Source organism: Cololabis saira, chromosome 23, assembly GCF_033807715.1.
Source record: "Cololabis saira isolate AMF1-May2022 chromosome 23, fColSai1.1, whole genome shotgun sequence".
Classification (NCBI taxonomy): Eukaryota; Metazoa; Chordata; class Actinopteri; order Beloniformes; family Belonidae; genus Cololabis; species Cololabis saira.
Genome location: NC_084609.1, coordinates 35,479,613 through 35,500,054, shown reverse-complemented (window position 1 = coordinate 35,500,054; position 20,442 = coordinate 35,479,613). Strand labels below are relative to the sequence as shown.

Below are 20,442 nucleotides of genomic sequence, written 5' to 3'. Positions count from 1 at the left end.
AGCTGAAGAAGTCGGAGCTTAAGAAGTCGGAGCTGGAGTTGGAGCTTAAGAAGTCGGAGCTGGAGTCGGAGCCTCCGTCTCTCCAGCACGCGGCTGCATATGCAGCAGGTTTGTCCAACGTTTCCAGCAGACCCTGAAGGCACCGCCGACCTTCCCCGATGTTTCCAGCAGACCCTGAAGGCGACGCCGACCTTCCCCCCTCAGAACCTTTTGTTCGAGTCTCTTTGTCTTCCGTTCCAGCCGCCGCGTCGCCGTAAACGTGAATACTTCTGCAGACGGGAACCAGAAGTTTCACTGTGGAAACTATTAAACCTCCATTAAACCTCCACTCCGTTGTCCAGCGTCTGCTTCGTGTTGTTCAGATCTACGGGATCTGGTTCTGGGGGTTTTATTGATCCGGTTCTGGGGACTTTTATAGATCTTGTTCTGGAGAGTCTGTGGAGTCTGTGGACTCTGCTCCGAAGACACATATTTGATATTCCTTTAATTTATTCTGTCGTTCCACACTGGGAATGTTTCTCTCATGAAAAATACTTTATTTATTTATTTTCTTTAAATCCAGAGGAGCTGATGGAATCCATCTGGTCAGGATGTTTTCCAGACGTTTCCCTGAGGGGGAATCTGGACTGGTGATGGATGGATGGATGGATGGATGGATGGATGGATGGATGGATGGATGGATGGATGGATGGATGGATGGATGGATGGATGGATGGATGGATGGATGGATGGATGGATGGATGGATGGATGATGGACAAATAGATGGATGGATGGATGAATGGATGAATGGATGGATGGATGGATGATGGACAGATAGATGGATGGATGGATGGATGGATGGATAAACAGATGGATGGATGGATGGATGGATGATGGATGGATGGATGGATGGATGGATGGATAAACAGATGGATACTTGGATGGATGGATAAACAGATGGATGGATGGATGGATGGATGGATACTTGGATGGATGGATGGATGGATGGATGGATGGATGGATGGATGGATGGATACTTGGATGGATGGATGGATGGATGGATGGATGGATGGATACTTGGATGGATGGATGGATGGATGGATGGATGGATGGATGGATGGATACTTGGATGGATGGATAAACAGATGGATTGATGGATGGATGATTGATGGATGGATGGATGGATGGATGGATGGATGGATGATGGATGGATGGATGGATGGATGGATGGATGGATGATGGATGGATGGATGGATGGATGGATGATAGATGGATGATGGATGGATACTTGGATGGATGGATGGATAAACAGATGGATGGATGGATGGATGGATACTTGGATGGATGGATGGATGGATGAATGGATGGATGGATAAACAGATGGATGGATGGATGGATACTTGGATGGATGGATGGATGGATGGATGGATGGATAAACAGATGGATTGATGGATGGATGATTGATGGATGGATGGATGATGGATGGATGGATGGATGATTGATGGATGGATGGATGGATGGATGGATGGATGATTGATGGATGGATGGATGGATGGATGGATGATGGATGGATGGATGGATGGATGATGGATGGATGGATGGATGGATGGATGGATGGATGGATGGATGGATGGATGATGGATGGATGGATGGATGATGGATGGATGGATGATGGATGGATAAACAGATGGATGGATGATGAATGAATGGATGGATGGATGGATGGATGGATGGATGATGGATGGATGATTGATTGATTGATTGATTGATGGATGGATGAATGGATGGATCGATAAACAAATGGATGGATGGACAGATTACTGTAATTTAACGAATGAATCGCTTGGCCATTACATTGCTGTGGAGGAAGAGAATGCTGCTGACCGACTGCGTCCCAATCCCCCGTCTCTCTTCCAACATGCGCCCACAGACACTAAACGCAGTTTCTCCAAATATCTGACTTTCCTTGCTTTGTCTTTGTTTTGTAAAGACATTGTTTGAGATTCTTTTCCACGTCATTGATTTCCATCTGGTCGCTAGATTACATCCCGATCCTGCAGTGTTTTTTTTTGTCCGCCCGCTCCCGCCTGCAGCAAAATTCAAACCGCCTGATCACGCAAGATTTGCGTTGGGTCCCGCGGGACCCGATCCCAATGCAGCCCTGTAGTTCCCAGTATCCCAGATAGTTCCCAGGAGGGGGGACCGTGTGGTCCAGACCAGGGAGGACCCCTGACGACATATGGAGCCTTTAACCCTTGTACTGTCTTTGGGTCAAAATGACCTAATTCTCCTTCCTTCCTTCCTTCCTCTTTTCTCCCTTCCTCTTTCCTTCCTTCCTTCCTTCCTTCCTTCCTTCCTTCCTTCCTTCCTTCCTTCCTTCCTTCCTTCCTTCCTTCCTTCCTTCCTTCCTTCCTTCCTTCCTTCCTTCCTTCCTTCCTTCCTTCCTTCCTTCTATCCTCCTGCTCTCTCCTTCCTTCTTCCCCCCCTCTTTTCTCCCTTCCTTCCTTCCTCCCTTCCTTCCTTCCTTCTTCCCTTCCTCTTTCCTTCCTTCCTTCCTTCCTTCCTTCCTTCCTTCCTTCCTTCCTTCCTTCCTTCCTTCCTTCCTTCCTTCCTTCCTTCCTTCCTTCCTTCCTTCCTTCCTTCCTTCCTTCCTTCCTTCCTTCCTTTTCCCCTTCCTTCCTTCTATCCTTCTGCTCTCTCCTTCCTTCTTCCCTTCCTCTTTTCTCCCCTCCTTCCTTCTTTCCTTGTTTTCTCCCTTCTTCCTTCCTTTCTTCCTTCCTTCCTTCCTTCTATCTTCCTGCTCTCTCCTTCCTTCTTCCCTTCCTCTTTTCTCCCCTCCTTCCTTCTTTCCTTGTTTTCTCCCTTCTTCCTTCCTTTCTTCCTTCCTTCCTTCCTTCCTTCCTTCTATCTTCCTGCTCTCTCCTTCCTTCTTCCCTTCCTCTTTTCTCCCCTCCTTCTTTCTTTCCTTGTTTTCTCCCTTCTTTCCTTCCTTTCTTCCTTCCTTCCTTCCGTCCTTCCTTCCTTTTTCCCTTCCTTCCTCCTATCTTCCTGCTCTCTCCTTCCTTCTTCCCTTCTTCTTTTCTCCCCTCCTTCCTTCCATCCTTCTTTTCTCCCTTCCTTCCTTCTTTTGTTCCTTCTTTTCATTCTTCCTTCCTTCTTTCTTTCCCCCCTTCTTCTCTTCCTCCTTCCTTGACCCGAAGACAGCACTAGGGTTAAGAACACAGTACTGCATGCAGAACCAGATTGTGTCAGGTTGAGGAGGAAGAGGGCCCGGGTACCGAGGTGGGCGTGTCCCGGCTGTGGATGACATCACAGGGGGTTGTCCAGTTCTTCTTACACAGTCTCGGTTTGAGGAACTTCCAGGTTTTCCATCGTCCACGTTTTACGATGGCTCAGAAATCCAGATGTGGTCTCTCGGAGTCCACATCTGGTCCCGCCAGTCCCCTCGGGTCGTGACTTTAAAGGGGACCTATTATGGCATCTAATACCTATTTTAAACAGGCCTTGAATGTCTTAAAAATCAGCTTTTGATTATTTTTGCTAAATAAATTAGAAATTCAGCCTCTAAACCAGGGGTGTCGGACTCCAGTCCTCGAGGGCCGCAATCCTGCATGTTTTAGATGTCTCCCTGCATCAACACACCTGATTCAAATTAATGGTTGTCACCAGCTTGTCATCTCTGGACAGCTCTGTTGGTGTCACAGCTCCTTTTATCACGGTGTGCTGAAGCAGGGAAACATCTGAAACATGCAGGAATGCAGCCCTCGAGGACTGGAGTCCGACACCCCTGCTCTAAACCATGTCTTTATCTTTCCATTCTCTAACCTCATTCTCTATGTGGTATTCTGAGTGGGCGGGGCTATGATAATGAGGCACTGTGCTGATTGGCTGCCTGAATGACGCGATACACCGTTACCAAAAAATGGCGGAAGCTCCGGCCGGCGGAGTTAGTTGTGGGCGTGGTATCACGCATCGGAGGCCAACCTATGTAAATCGCATTTTGGTTACGTAACGACGAGAGCAGAATCTGAACGGCTCGTAGAAGCCACATCACACTGGATGGCTCATCCGGGCGGCTGTACAGACACTGCAGAATTTAGTTGCTTTCCTCCTTCTCTGAGTTAGCAGGCTGAGGGGAGACCACTTAAATCCAATTAAAAATTTTATTACTAGCATATAAAGCCCAAAACGGCTTAGCTCCGCAGTATTTACAAGACCTGATAGTGCCTTATGTTCCTGGCAGAGCTCTCAGTTCTCAGAGTGCAGGTTTACTCGTAGTTCCTAGAGTATCTAAATGTAGATTTGGAGGGCGGGCGTTCTGCTATCAGGTACCACTACTTTGGAACCAACTTCCAATCTGGGTTAAGGAGGCTGACACCACCTCCACCTTTAAACCTAAACTTAAAACCTTTCTGTTTAGTAAAGCCTATAGTTAGTGTTAAACTAAACCTCTAGCTGGTGTTGGTAAATCTCTAGGTAGTGTAAACTCTAGTGTGTTAGAGTCAGTAGTCATAGTTCCAGCTATACAACAAGACTATAATAGTTAGTCTCAAATATAGCTTTGCGGTAGATATGCTGCTATAGGCTTATGCTGCAGGGGGGCACCGACATGATCCGCTGGGCGGTGCCTCTCACCCTTCTTCTCCATTTCCATTTTTATTTATTATAAATATCTCATAGCTATCGTTTTTGTCCATTGTTCCTGTAGTTTCTTGTGCCGGCCCCCCTTTTTTCTCTTTTGTGCATGTTTGCAGGCCGGAGCCTCGGGAGCTGCGTTCTGGCCTGCGGTCCCGGTCCCCCACCGCCCCGCCCCTCTGGTCACCTGCTGTGTGCTGCTGACGTCCCCGACTCCCCCAGTCTGGCCTTCGGCAGGAGGGTCCGCCCTTATGAGCCTGGTCCTGCTCAAGGTTTCTTCCCTCCTAAAGGGGAGTTTTTCTTGCCACTGTTTGGCTTAAGGCTTTTCTCCCACTATGGGAGTTTTTACCTGCCATTGTTTGTGTAATAATTGCTCGGGGGTTTATGTTTATGTTTGGGATCTCTGGAAAGCGTCTAGAGACAACATCTGTTGTATTAGACGCTATATAAATAAAATTGAATTAAAATTGAATTGAACCACTTTATATATGTTAAAGCAAGAGAAAACCTGTTTTTCATAATAGGTCCCCTTTAAAGGCTGCATTGGAAGTTCAGAACCAGCAGCTCCGTTGTCCCTTGTGTCGACCTGCCTGCACATATTTGCAGGGACGTGTTATAACCGGGTCTGGCCAGTCCCGCCGGGCCTCACTGGTCCCGCTGGCCCAGCTGGTCCCACGTGGGCCCGGTGAGCCCAGAACAACAGATGAGGACCAGCAGGATTCTTCTTCTCATTAAATATAACAGAGAAACTGCCTGAAGCGGGTCGCGGTTCTGGCTGCAGCTCGGGTTTCCACCCCGGTTCTGGCCCGGTTCGTGGTGCGACGCTGCACACTCTCACTCTCCCGGGGGTCAGAGGTCACCGAGCCGCTGCCAAGACATTCTGTTCCCCTCAGCCAGGAATGAGGAGCAGCTTCGCGCCGAAGCTTCACATCCTGCAGGCAGACGTCGGGCTGGCAGGCGGCCCGGTGGGCGGCCCGGTCCAGAACCGCTGGTCCAGCCGGGCCCAGCCGGGCCGCTCCGCCGGAGGCCCGATCCCACCCGCAACGCTGGGCTCCGATGACAGATTCCTGGGTCTGGACCGAAACCGCTGAGTCTGTAATTCCAGCTCATTATTTCACAAACAGCAGAATGTTCCCGAGGTTCACGACCCGGTTCTTGAGCTGAAACAGAACCCAGACATCTCAGTTACCAGCCGAGGCCAGGCCTGGTACACCAGCCTGGACCGCCTCAAAATCTCCAACCCCCGGGCCCCGCAAAGAAATAAAAAATTATTTCTGTAGCATCTGTAAGTCTGTAAGTCAATCTGTCAGTCTTTCTACATTCATATACAGGACTGTCTCAGAAAATTTGAATATTGTGATAAAGTTCTTTATTTTCTGTAATGCAATAAAAAAAACAAAAATGTCATACATTCTGGATTCATTACAAATCAACTGAAATATTACAAGCCTTTTATTATTTTAACATTGCTGATTATGGCTTACAGTTTAAGATTAAAATTCCCAGAATATTCTAATGTTTTGAGATAGGATATTTGAGCTTTCTTAAGCTGTAAGCCATGATCAGCAATATTAAAATAATAAAAGGCTTGCAATATTCCAGTTGATTTGTAATGAATCCAGAATGTATGACATTTTGCTTTACAGAAAATAAAGGACTTTATCACAATATTCTAATTTTCTGAGACAGTCCTGTAAGTTTCATTTAACTTAAATACAGACCGACACAGCTGCTCGCTCGCTCGGTAATAACAGCTACGATTAACCATAATACAAGACAGTAACCATGGCAACCAAACTCAAGATGGACATATATACGGCATAAAATTTGCAAATAAAACAAATCCTTATCAGCCAGGTGCTTTTTGTGTCAGTAAGGCACCACTTTAACATTCCTAACACTAGTTTAGTCTTGCAGACACACTTTCTACTGCCGTTAAACTTTTACGTTGAAAGTCCGAAGCGCCGGATGTTTACAATGTCTCGGCGAGACGCCTTCAAAATAAAAGCACTAAATATCGGTCTAAAATAATAGCCTGGCTTTAAATAAGGTTAATGAGAAAACAAACATAAAAACACATTTATAGAAATACTCATATTTACGGAGCCCCTAAAGGGACACGGATTCTTTTTTTTTATAATGAGTTTTACGCGCGCGCGTGAAACCTTTACGTGCGCACGTAAAGTTGTTTACTTGCAAGTAAAGTAGTAATGTCCTTATAATGGAGTCCCAGGTTAAAATATAGCTCAGCTAAATCCTGTAAAGTCATTTCCATTTATAAACAGAGCAGGAGCAACTTGATGGTCTCCTGTTCCAGCAAAACTCCCATGTAATTGTTTTTACGCGCTCACGTAGAACAACTTTTAAGCGCTCACTTATAAGTTTTGCGAGAGCGCGTGAAACTTTTTAGTGAGTGCATAAACGTTTTACGTGCTCACGTAAACAACTTTACGTGCTCACTTAAAGGTTTCACGCGCGCACGTAAAACTCATTATATATTAAAAAAAAATCCGTGTCCCTTTAGGGGCTCCGTACATATTAAAGGTAATTTACAATTTCCATTATTTTATTTTATTTTTTCGAAAATGATGTTTTATTATTATTATTATTATTATTATTATTATTATTATTACTATAGAGAAAATACCACAGTTTTTAATGCCGATCTTGTCATTTATTTAGTTTTTATCAGCTACACCTTTAGATTGGGCCGTGAAAATATTGTCAGACATTAAACCGGTCCGCGGTTCAGAAAAGGTTGGGGACCACTGCCGTAGAGGACCTGGATCTGGCCCCTAGTGGTCTGTAGAGGATCTGCAGGTCTGGATCTGGACCCTAGTGGTCTGTAGAGGACCTGCAGGTCTGGATCTGGACCCTAGTGGTCTGTAGAGGACCTGCAGGTCTGGATCTGGACCCTAGTGGTCTGTAGAGGACCTGCAGGTCTGGATCTGGACCCTAGTGGTCTGTAGAGGACCTGCAGGTCTGGATCTGGACCCTAGTGGTCTGTAGAGGACCTGCAGGTCTGGATCTGGACCCTGGTGGTCTGTAGAGGACCTGCAGTTCTAGATCTGGACTCTAGTGGTCCGTGGACGTCCTCTAAAAAGGCGGCGCTGCTGGTTCCGTGCCGGCAGTCCGACTCGGACCAGATGCTCGTCTGTTGAAGATTTAAAAAACATCAAAGTTGTAAAAACGAAAAATAAAAACATCAGTTTGACGTTTATATCATCAGTTTGATGTTTTTTACATCAGTTTGATGTTTTTAATATCAGTTTGATGTTTTTAATATCAGTTTGATGTTTTCATCCTCCGTGGTCGGAGGTTCTGGAGGTCCTGGAGGTTCTGGGAGGGAGGAGGTTCTGCTGGAGTAAAGGAAGGAGAAGCTCCTCGTCTTCATCACCTGACGGAGGAGATGAAGAGTCCACCAGACCACCAGCTGGTAACATGACCCTGCAGTGGTGCATTCTGGGTCGTCTGTGTCCCTCCAGGTTCAGGACTTCAACTTCTACTGCCCCCTGCTGGTGGCACCCGGATGTCACAGCCGCATCATCAGCAGGTCAAACCTCCGAGTCCAGCACCTGCACTCTGGTCCTCTCATTCACCCTCACTTCAAAACAACCGTCAAGGGGGTCTCTGTTCCCCAGACCGACCCAGGACCGACCCGGGGCCCCCCAGACCCCGTCAGGAAACCCGATCTGATTACCCACAATCCCCCCCCGACAAGGCCGACAGCAGACGGAGAAGCAGACGGCATCTCTGGGACTGATTACTGCCCGTTTACTGCTCGTTTTCAAGGTTTCCTTTCATCAGTGAAAGTCGTAAAGTTCCTGGTCCGTTGGTCCCACGTCCTGAAGAGTTTCAGTCGTACGTTTGGTCCTTTTCCTCCTCCAGATACAGTGGAGCAGAGCCGTCTGGGAGATTTGCGAGGCCCTGTGCGGAATGGTCGGGGGGGGGCCTCGCGCGTGAGCGTAGCGAGCGCGCGCGCAAAATTTTTTGGTTTTTCTGGTCGGATCGGGTGTCTATATGCGCAATTTTAACTCTCCAATTAGCAAAATACTGGATACCTTCCCCGGCCTCATCATCATCTCTTGCCTCGACACGGGGCCCCACGGCTGCTTGAGACCCGGTCGGATCGGGGATTTTTGTAACAAATTTATCAAACGAGCCTTTCAGAGAGGCATTAAACTCTTCCATTTTCTTTAGTTTTTTTCTTTTTTCATCCCCTGATGGAAATTTCCTGAATCTGTCTCGTTCTCTCGCCCCGTGTGACAGTTTGTTCCAACTCCACCGTCTGGATCAGAGCAGCTTGTGTCTGCGCTTGGTCTGATCAGTTGTATTGAAATACAGACACGCGCATCATTGCACATATATTTATTGATATGCACAGACTAGTACACATTTAGGTCTGTAATGGAACGTGACTGTTGATATTTATAAGGAAAAAAAAAAAAAAAAAACGAAAAGAAAAAAAAATTTGAAAAAAAAAACAAAAAACGGCCCATAGCGCGAGGCCCCTTGGGGCGCGAGGCCCCGTGCGGTCGCACCGTTCGCACACCCCTTGCGGCGGCCCTGCAGTGGAGCTAAAAAAGTATTTAGTCAGACACCAATGGTGCAAGTTTGCCACTTAAAAAGATGAGAGACGCCTGTAATTTCCATCATAGTTCACTTCAACTATGAGAGACAGAATGGGGGGAAAGAATCCAGGAAATCACATTGTAGAATTTTTACTGAATTAATTGGTAAATTCCTCGGTAAAATAAGTATTTGGTCACCTATAAACACGCAAGATTTCTGGCTAGTCCAGTAGGTGGTCCAGTAGCTAGTCGAGTAGCTAGTCCAGTAGGTGGTCCAGTAGCTAGTCCAGTAACTAGTCCAGTAGCTAGTCCAGTAGGTAGTCCAGTAGGTGGTCCAGTAGTTGGTCCAGTAGCTAGTCCAGTAGGTAGTCGAGTAGGTGGTCCAGTAGCTAGTCGAGTAGCTAGTCCAGTAGGTGGTCCAGTAACTAGTCCAGTAGCTAGTCCAGTAGGTGGTCCAGTAGCTAGTCCAGTAGGTGGTCCAGTAGCTAGTCCAGTAGGTAGTCCAGTAGGTGGTCCAGTAGTTGGTCCAGTAGCTAGTCCAGTAGGTAGTCCAGTAGCTAGTCCAGTAGGTATTCCAGTAGGTGGTCCAGTAGGTGGTCCAGTAGGTGGTCCAGTAGCTAGTCCAGTAACTAGTCCAGTAGCTAGTCCAGTAGGTGGTCCAGTAGCTAGTCCAGTAGCTAGTCCAGTAGGTAGTCCAGTAGGTGGTCCAGTAGTTGGTCCAGTAGCTAGTCCAGTAGGTAGTCCAGTAGCTAGTCCAGTAGGTAGTCCAGTAGGTGGTCCAGTAGTTGGTCCAGTAGCTAGTCCAGTAGGTAGTCCAGTAGGTAGTCCAGTAGCTAGTCCAGTAACTAGTCCAGTAGGTGGTCCAGTAGGTGGTCCAGTAGGTGGTCCAGTAGCTAGTCCAGTAGTTAGTCCAGTAGGTAGTCCAGTAGGTAGTCCAGTAGTTGGTCCAGTAGGTGGTCCAGTAGCTAGTCCAGTAGCTAGTCCAGTAGCTAGTCCAGTAGGTGGTCCAGTAGCTAGTCCAGTAGTTAGTCCAGTAGGTAGTCCAGTAGGTAGTCCAGTAGCTAGTCCAGTAGCTAGTCCAGTAGGTGGTCCAGTAGGTGGTCCAGTAGGTAGTCCAGTAGCTAGTCCAGTAGGTGGTCCAGTAGCTAGTCCAGTAGCTGGTCCAGTAGCTAGTCCAGTAGGTGGTCCAGTAGCTAGTCCAGTAGCTAGTCCAGTAGCTAGTCCAGTAGGTGGTCCAGTAGGTGGTCCAGTAGCTAGTCCAGTAGGTGGTCCAGTAGTTGGTCCAATAGCTAGTCCAGTAGGTAGTCCAGTAGCTAGTCCAGTAGGTGGTCCAGTAGTTGGTCCAGTAGCTAGTCCAGTAGGTAGTCCAGTAGTTAGTCCAGTAGGTAGTCCAGTAGCTAGTCCAGTAGTTGGTCCAGTAGCTAGTCCAGTAGCTAGTCCAGTAGCTAGTCCAGTAGGTGGTCCAGTAGGTGGTCCAGTAGCTAGTCCAGTAGGTAGTCCAGTAGGTGGTCCAGTAGTTGGTCCAGTAGCTAGTCCAGTAGCTAGTCCAGTAGCTAGTCCAGTAGGTGGTCCAGTAGTTAGTCCAGTAGCTAGTCCAGTAGCTAGTCCAGTAGCTAGTCCAGTAGGTGGTCCAGTAGGTGGTCCAGTAGCTAGTCCAGTAGCTAGTCCAGTAACTAGTCCAGTAGGTGGTCCAGTAGGTGGTCCAGTAGCTAGTCCAGTAGTTAGTCCAGTAGGTAGTCCAGTAGGTAGTCCAGTAGCTAGTCCAGTAGCTAGTCCAGTAGTTAGTCCAGTAGGTGGTCCAGTAGGTGGTCCAGTAGCTAGTCCAGTAGCTAGTCCAGTAGGTGGTCCAGTAGGTGGTCCAGTAGGTGGTCCAGTAGCTAGTCCAGTAGTTAGTCCAGTAGGTAGTCCAGTAGGTAGTCCAGTAGGTAGTCCAGTAGCTAGTCCAGTAGCTAGTCCAGTAGGTGGTCCAGTAGCTAGTCCAGTAGGTGGTCCAGTAGGTAGTCCAGTAGCTAGTCCAGTAGGTGGTCCAGTAGCTAGTCCAGTAGGTGGTCCAGTAGCTAGTCCAGTAGGTGGTCCAGTAACTAGTCCAGTAGGTAGTCCAGTAGGTAGTCCAGTAGGTAGTCCAGTAGCTAGTCCAGTAGGTGGTCCAGTAGGTAGTCCAGTAGGTGGTACAGTAGCTAGTCCAGTAGGTGGTACAGTAGCTAGTCCAGTAGGTAGTCCAGTAGGTAGTCCAGTAGGTGGTACAGTAGGTGGTCCAGTAGGTAGTCCAGTAGGTAGTCCAGTAGGTAGTCCAGTAGCCAGTAGTTAGTCCAGTAGTTAGTCCAGTAGCTAGTCCAGTAGGTGGTCCAGTAGCTAGTCCAGTAGGTGGTCCAGTAGCTAGTCCAGTAGCTAGTCCAGTAGGTGGTCCAGTAGCTAGTCCAGTAGCTAGTCCAGTAGTTAGTCCAGTAGGTGGTCCAGTAGCTAGTCCAGTAGGTGGTCCAGTAGCTAGTCCAGTAGGTGGTCCAGTAGTTAGTCCAGTAGTTAGTCCAGTAGGTGGTCCAGTAGCTTGTCCAGTAGCTAGTCCAGTAGGTGGTCCAGTAGCTAGTCCAGTAGCCAGTAGTTAGTCCAGTAGCTAGTCCAGTAGGTGGTCCAGTAGCTAGTCCAGTAGCTAGTCCAGTAGGTGGTCCAGTAGGTAGTCCAGTAGGTGGTCCAGTAGGTAGTCCAGTAGGTGGTCCAGTAGGTAGTCCAGTAGGTGGTCCAGTAGCTAGTCCAGTAGGTGGTCCAGTAGGTGGTCCAGTAGCTAGTCCAGTAGCTAGTCCAGTAGCTAGTCCAGTAGGTGGTCCAGTAGCTAGTCCAGTAGGTGGTCCAGTAGCTAGTCCAGTAGGTGGTCCAGTAGGTGGTCCACTAGCTAGTCCAGTAGCTAGTCCAGTAGGTGGTCCAGTAGCTAGTCCAGTAGCTAGTCCAGTAGCTAGTCCAGTAGCTAGTCCAGTAGGTGGTCCAGTAGCTAGTCCAGTAGCTAGTCCAGTAGCTAGTCCAGTAGGTGGTCCAGTAGCTAGTCCAGTAGTTAGTCCAGTAGATAGTCCAGTAGCTAGTCCAGTAGTTAGTCCAGTAGGTGGTCCAGTAGCTAGTCCAGTAGCTAGTCCAGTAGCTAGTCCAATAGATAGTCCAGTAGGTGGTCCAGTATGTGGTCCATTATGTGGTCCAGTAGGTTGTTTCCTAACATTTGTCTCCCCCGGTTCAGTCTCGTTCAAACGGCTCCAGATCGGACCAGAACTGGTCTCGGGGGCCACAGAAAACCACTTCCTGCTGCAGTTCTCGAGGGGCCGCGGTCGGCTGATGTGGGAGCTGTTCCTCTAAATGCAGACTCACGTCTCTGCCGGTTCTGCGGGGGCTTGGCGGTCGGGGGGGCCCGGCGGGTCGTGAGGAGAATTAAACGGGGAGCATCTCAAATGGCAGCCAGATGATGTTTTCTACCCTGAAGCCTCAAACGCGGGAACGTGACGGTTTCCAGGTCATCCCACCGGGGCTTGTGGGTAAACCAAGGTCTGACAGTTAAACGGAACCAGAGATCGGCGTTGATTTTGCGGCCCACTCCCCCCCGAGCCGGTGATGTCACCTACCTGCACGAAGCTGCAGGTCACGTGCTCCCCGAACATGGGCAGGCTGGGCCGGCTCTCGCGGAACACGTGGACGGTGTAGATCGTCATGACGACCGGCGCCGGCTCGCTGGCGTCCGTCACCAGGATGCTGATCCGGCTGTTGCCGAGGCCGACCGGGTAGTTCGCCATCCTGCGGAGACGACACGTTAGCAGGGGCTCTGGCGTCGGGGGTTGGACCACCTACTGGACTAGCTACTGGACTAGCTACTAGACCACCTACTGGACTACCTACTGAACTAGCTACTGGACTACCTACTGGACTAGCTACTGGACCACCTACTGGACTACCTACTGGACTAGCTACTGGACCAGCCACTGGACTAGCTACTGGACTAGCTACTGGACTAGCTACTGGACCAGCTACTGGACCACCTACTGGACTACCTACTGGACCACCTACTGGACTAGCTACTGGACCAGCTACTGGACTAGCTACTGGACCAGCTACTGGACCAGCTACTGGACTAGCTACTGGACTGGACTAGCTACTAAACCACTTACTGGACCAGCTACTGGACTAGCTACTGGACTAGCTACTGGACCAGCTACTGGACTACCTACTGGACTAGCTACTGGACCAGCTACTGGACTAGCTACTGGACCAGCTACTGGACCACCTACTGGACTACCTACTGGACTACCTACTGGACCACCTACTGGACTAGCTACTGGACCACCTACTGGACCACCTACTGGACCACCTACTGGACTAGCTACTGGGCTAGCTACTGGACTAGCTACTGGACTACCTACTGGAGTACCTACTGGACTAGCTACTGGACCAGCTACTGGACTAGCTACTGGACCAGCTACTGGACTACCTACTGGACTAGCTACTGGACTACCTACTGGACCACCTACTGGACTAGCTACTGGGCTACCTACTGGACCAGCTACAGGACCAGCTACAGGACTACCTACTGGACTACCTACTGGACTACCTACTGGACCATCTACTGGACTAGCTACTGGACTAACTACTGGACTAGCTACTGGACTAGTTACTGGACTACCTACTGGACTACCTACTGGACTACCTACTGGACTACCTACTGCACCACCTACTGGACCAGCTACTGGACCACCTACTGGACTAGTTACTGGACCAGCTACTCGACCACCTACTGGACTAGCTACTGGACTAACTACTGGACTAGCTACTGGACTAGTTACTGGACTACCTACTGGACTACCTACTGGACTAGCTACTGGACCACATACTGGACTAGCTACTGGACTACCTACTGGACTAGCTACTGGACTAGCTACTGGACTAGCTACTGGACCACATACTGGACTAGCTACTGGACCACCTACTGGACTACCTACTGGACTAGCTACTGGACTAGCTACTGGACTAGCTACTGGACTAGTTACTGGACCACCTACTGGACTAGTTACTGGACTACTAGGGGTGTAACAATATATCGTGCCACGAAATTTCGCGATACAAAAACGTCACGATACGTGTCGTGGAGGTGACAAAGTGTATCGCGATATTGGGTTATTAATATTAATCTATTGTGTTGACTAGTAACGGCCGCGCCTCGACCCGCGGACCAAAATCTTACTACGCTCAGAAGAAACTAGTACCGTTTTGGTCCCGATCACGGGACTCTTGGGGGTTTTGAGCTCTGAACTTTTAAGTCTGGTGTAGAGTTAAGCCTTACCTTATTAAATTAAACCTTTTTGGGGTCGTGAGTAGGATAAACACGGGGACAACTTCTGCTGAGTTTCAGTGTACTTTAATGTCCCTCAACAGTGTAGGATTTTAGAACATCAACAACAGCACCTAGTGCCGTACTGTGGCGTATCACTCCGCCCAATCTAAAACGGACTAATCACTACAGATAAACTGACTAGTGTCATTATAGTCCCTGATTTACAGAATATAAAGAATATATTTATAAAATAATGAACCCTGAATTACCAAAACAACCTTCGTAACAAAAATAAATCTCCTCTTACATTTATAAGGTGAGCATGAATCAATCTTTTTTGTGATGTAAAATTGTATGTATTTATTTACTTTTATTTATTTATTTAATTTTAGTTGTTAAATTTATGGAAAAGAAAAAAGCCAAATCATACATGAGAGAAACTATTCAGTTTGTGGCAAAAATGTTTTACTTGTATGAAACTGAAGATGCATAATGCAAACCTGACATTTACTTTTAGTTCAGTTTGTGGAAAATGGTTGGCCTGGCTTTCTCTTTAAAACTTAAACAGTTATAAAGCATTACAAACTGTAACAATAGGGCAAACGCACAGTATTGTTTTGTATTTTGTGTCTTTCAAATAAAGACCATTTTTTCCAGTCATATGTTCCTCATTCAAGGTTGTTAAAAAAATACTGCTATAATATCGTATCGTATCGTTATCGTGACCTCAATACCGTGTATCGTACCGTATCGTGAGATTAGTGTATCGTTACACCCCTATGGACTAGCTACTGGACCACCTATTGGACTAGCTACTGAGCGTGGCCCAGCTCCGAGCTCACCTGGGTCCCTGGTGCTCGTCCAGGTGGACCCGGCAGGCGGCGCTGACGGGCTCCGGCCGGATCCGGACCATGACGATGTCGAAGGCGACCTCGGCGCGGTACTCCTTCACCCCGGGGCTGAAGGGCGGGGTCAGCACCAGGGAGGGGTGGGTGTAGATCTGACGGAGCCGGGGGTCCGAGCAGCCGCCTGACGGACACACGCACAGTCACATGACCCGTTTCCATGGCAACCCCATCAGATCACAAACCCAAGCAAAGGTGCTGCTGGTTCTGGGACTCAAACAGGTGCAAAACACCAGCAGAAACATTTCATATTTTCACGGCCGAATGTGATGTGACTCTTTCCACCCTGAGCATCATGTCACACGACAGGCAGCAGTATACATACATATATATATAGATAGATATATAGATATATAGATGGATAGATGGATAGAGATATATATATGTATCTCTAGTGGCCTCTAGTGGTATTGGTATGTATATCGGTATCAGTATGTATGTATGTATATGTATATATATATACAGTATATATATATATATATATATATACATATATATATATATATATATATATATATATACAGATGTATATGTATAGATCTACATATATATATATATATATAGAGATAGATAGAGATACATATATGTACCTCTAGCGGCCTCTAGTGGTATTGGTATGTATATCGGTATCAGTATGTATGTATGTATATGTATATATATATACAGTATATATATATATATATATATATACATATATATACAGATGTATATGTATAGATCTACATATATATATATATATAGAGATAGATAGAGATACATATATGTACCTCTAGCGGCCTCTAGTGGTATTGGTGTATATACATATATATATATATATATATATATATACACACACATATATGTATATGTATATGTATATATATATATATATATATATATATATACATATATATGTAAATATGTATATATATATATATATATATATATATATATATATATATATATATATATATATATATATATATATATATATATATATATATATATATATATATGTAAATATATATACATATATATGTATATGTATATACAGTTGAGGACGATATTATTAGCCCCCCTATGGAATTTTACGTTTTTTCAAGTTTCTGGCAAGATCCTTTTTAGCAGAGCAAGGCGGTTCTAACAGAGCATTCCTGAACATATAATTTGTCATTATATGGGCCAAAACATTTATATTTGTGCACCAAAACATTATTATGTAAGAAAAAGCTAAAATGACCAGGGACATTATTATTAGCCCCCTTTAAGAAATTACCATTTATTAAGTCATCACACAAGCCACTTTTATGCAGTGATGTGCTTGACCTTCACAGGTGATGTGCATAAAGGTAATCAGGTCAAACAGGTGATTGCACTCAATTCAGTTAAGTTAATTAACTCAAGCCAAAACATGGTATAAAAGCCTCATTATGGAGCTGGCAGTTGAGGAAGCAACATGCCAAAAACAAAGGAGATCAGTGTGGACCTCAGAATAAGAATTATAGATGCCCACAAAGCAGGGGAGGGATATACGAAGATATCCAATCGTTTCCAGGTGTCAAGGACTGGAGTGAGAGGCATCATTCAACGCTCCAAAGACAGCAACACAGTGCAGAACAAGCCTGGCAGAGGTAGAAAGAGAAAGATTTCAGAGAGACTGGAGAGGAAACTGGTGAGAGACGTGTCTAGAGACCCCAGATTAACTTCCAAGGCGCTGGCAAATGACTTGGCCACATCAGGAATCATTGTCTCGAAGAAGACCATAACTAGAGCTCTGCACAGGAATGACCTACGAGGGTGCAGACCAAGAAAAACCCCACTTTTGAGGAAGAGGCACCTTCAAGCCAGACTTCAGTATGCTCGAGACAACCTGGAGAAAGATTATTAATACTGGAAGCGTGTCTTATGGTCTAACGAGACTAAACTAGAGCTCTTTGGCCACAGGGACACTGCTTACGTTTGGAGAAAAAAAGGACAGGCATTCAACCCAGAGAACACCATCCCCACAGTGAAGCACGGTGGTGGGAGTATTATGCTGTGGGGATGCTTCAGTGCATCTGGAACAGGAAATCTTGTCAAGGTGGATGGAATCATGAATAAAGAAAAATATTTGGCTAATTTGAAAGAGAACCTTAGGCAGTCAGCTGTGAAACTGGGTCTGAGATGTCACTTCATCTTCCAACATGACAAGGATCCTAAACACACCTCCCTCTTGGTGAAGAACTATCTCCAGACGACCAAAGTGAATGTCATTGAATGGCCTGCACAAAGCCCTGACTTAAATCCAATAGAAAATCTGTGGGGTGACATAAAGAAACATGTCCATGCCAGGCACCCATCAAATCTAGAGGAACTGGAAGATTTGCCAAAGAAGAATGGGCCAGGATTCCTCAAATGAAGTGTGAGAGACTTGTTGTAAACTACAACAAACGTATGCAGGCAGTAATACAGCAAAAAGGATACACAATTGACTATTAGGGTGTGGGGGATAATAATTTTGACCCTGGTAGTTTTTGTGTTTTGTACAATATCTTCATTTCTGAGTGGAATATAAAATAGTGTAAGCATCCAAAATAAAACTGTGAAGTCTATAAAAAGCTGTGTTCAGTTTATTTTGCTCTGGTTAATATCACTTGGAAAACACTTAGAAAACAAGCACTATTTTGTAAGGGGGCTAATAAAATCGTCCTCAACTGTATATGTATATGTATATATATATATATATATATATATATATATATATATACATACATACTGATACCAATACCACTAGAGGCCACTAGAGGGCACTAGAGAGCATGCCCCCTCGGGTTGGTCCTCACCTTTGTTCTGCGGGAACGCTGCCTGCTGATTGGTCAGTGGGTCGTCAGTCCTGAGGAGAACAGGGGTGGGGGGACACGTGAGCGGTCTGGTTTCTGGACCTGGAGACGGTCCTGGTGGTCCGGTTCTCACCTGCTGCTGGTCCTCCGACGGTGGTAGCGGGCGACGGAGAGGAGGAGCCGGGAGAGGGGGGTGGGATCCGGGGGGGACGAGGTGGACGAGGAGACACCGGGGTGCAGCTTCAGGGAGAGACGAAGGTCAACACCAGTCTGGACTCGCGATGCACCGAAATGAAAATTTGTGGCCGAATACTGAATAATACCGAACAATGGTTCTTCGCAGTTTTTCATTTATTTTACCAATTTTTTCACCATTGCATAAATCAAATAAATGTGCAATGAAATACCCGCCAGTCACAATTTGTCTTACTTACTTACTGTATTTTTTCTCATAATCCTTTTTCATTTTCTCCTGTTCAAATCCAGTTAATCGGGTCGCGGTGGGGATGATCTCCGCAATTTGAAGCCTTGTATAATAATTGTAAAAATCTGGGTTATTTTCTTGGAGGATCTCGTCGTATCAGACAGAGAGGGTTCTCCACCGCATCGGTAGTACGGGTCCTTTTCTCTGCTGTGCGTCCCGTGACCGTCTCCATCACCAGTGACTTTCCCAAATCCAACTCAGCCTGGATCATTTCTCGTGTCCTCTGCTTTTTCCCACATCCAAGTAATGATCTGACATGCTGACATGTTTGCTGCATTTAACACCGCACGCCCCTCACTCCACGCTGTTCACTGTTTGATTGCTTCATCTAAACATGCCGTTATTAATGTTCGTTTTTTTCCCCACTTATTCCACCGAACACCGAAAGTGTTTTTTCGGTTACCGAACATTCGGTGCATCACTAGTCCCCCCCCCCCCCCAGGAACCTACCAGCTGGAACCCCGATGGCGTCTTCAACTGCTGGTGGAAGTGCAGCAGAAGAAGAAAGTCGTCCCTGGACAAGCAGACGCCGCCGGTCCGCCTGCAGCCACCGCCCTGCCACCACCAACCACACACACACACACACACACACACACACACACACACACACACACACACACACACACACACACACACACACACACACACACACACACACACACACACACACACACACACACACACACACACACACACACACACACACACACACACACACACACACACACACACACACACACACACACACACACACACAATCAGCATAGAGGAGGAGTTCTGACTGTTGCCTCAGGGGGTGCCGCACCACCGGCTACCTGCACATCTGCAGCCAGCGGGTGGCAACAACAAGGACTCAAAACCGAGTCCGATGACACCACCCCCGACTCTTTATGTCAAACCATTCAAAAGTTATGACAGAAAGTAGGAACTATCAAATATGGACCAATCAGATGAAGGGGGGCACGCTTTTTGGCGTCTATCGTCGCCACGGTAACGCTTTTGACTGAGAAAAGTAATGCGCGTCGTCGCAGGATGGAGACGCACATTTTGATGTATAACACACCTGGGTGCACGTTACGGTTCGGGCCGTATTAACGGCCGAAGAAATGGCATAAATTGCGCCAAAATGACACGATTAATTCAAAATGGCCGACTTCCTGTTCGGTTTCGGCCATGGCGCCAAGAGACTTTTTCTTTAAGTTGCGACATGATAAAGCTGTGTACCGATTTTCGTGCATGTACGTCAAACCGTATTGTGGGGCTTGAGGCACGAAGTTTTCTAGGGGGCGCTGTTGAGCCATTAGGCCATTTGCCCTATTATCCAGGGCTCTTTACGTATGAATGCTGTTCTTACGAAGCCGCTCCGCTTGATTGAAGTAGGACCGTTCAGACACGTTAAAAACGATTCTTGGTTGGACGGGTTGCAACGTCAGACAACGTTAGATAACTAATTATGTAGCACTGCAATCAACCATCATCCAACATCTAGTCATCGTTACCAACGTCAGATTTTTAGAGTAAACCCAGTTTATCCAGTTAAAATCAAATGTTGGAATACAAGGTTGTTCCAACCTCACACTAACTTCAGGTGTCTGCTATCGCTGGCAACGATGAACCAATCAGAGAACAGGACGTAGTACGACGCTACTTACTCCACTTTTTATTGGTGGATTCGTGGAAGATGAATTATTTAAAATGTATTTTTCTGTTTTAGTTACAACTGAACGATATTCAGAGTTATTCACGAGTTATTGTGAACGAGTTGGATAC

The 20,442-nt window shown here is 46.7% G+C and overlaps 1 protein-coding gene across 1 annotated transcript in view; it reads right to left on the bottom strand.

The window, feature by feature from the left end:
• cped1 (cadherin-like and PC-esterase domain containing 1) overlaps positions 1–20,442 on the bottom strand; it is a 40,602-nt gene that overhangs the window by 13,462 nt on the left and 6,698 nt on the right. The window contains exons 2-6 of the mRNA XM_061714638.1: positions 19,123–19,227; positions 18,322–18,428; positions 18,192–18,241; positions 15,328–15,514; positions 12,786–12,954 (exon numbers count right to left, since the gene is read on the bottom strand). Coding sequence (XP_061570622.1) covers positions 12,786–12,954; positions 15,328–15,514; positions 18,192–18,241; positions 18,322–18,428; positions 19,123–19,227 — 618 coding nt within the window. The remainder of the gene's footprint in view (positions 1–12,785; positions 12,955–15,327; positions 15,515–18,191; positions 18,242–18,321; positions 18,429–19,122; positions 19,228–20,442) is intronic.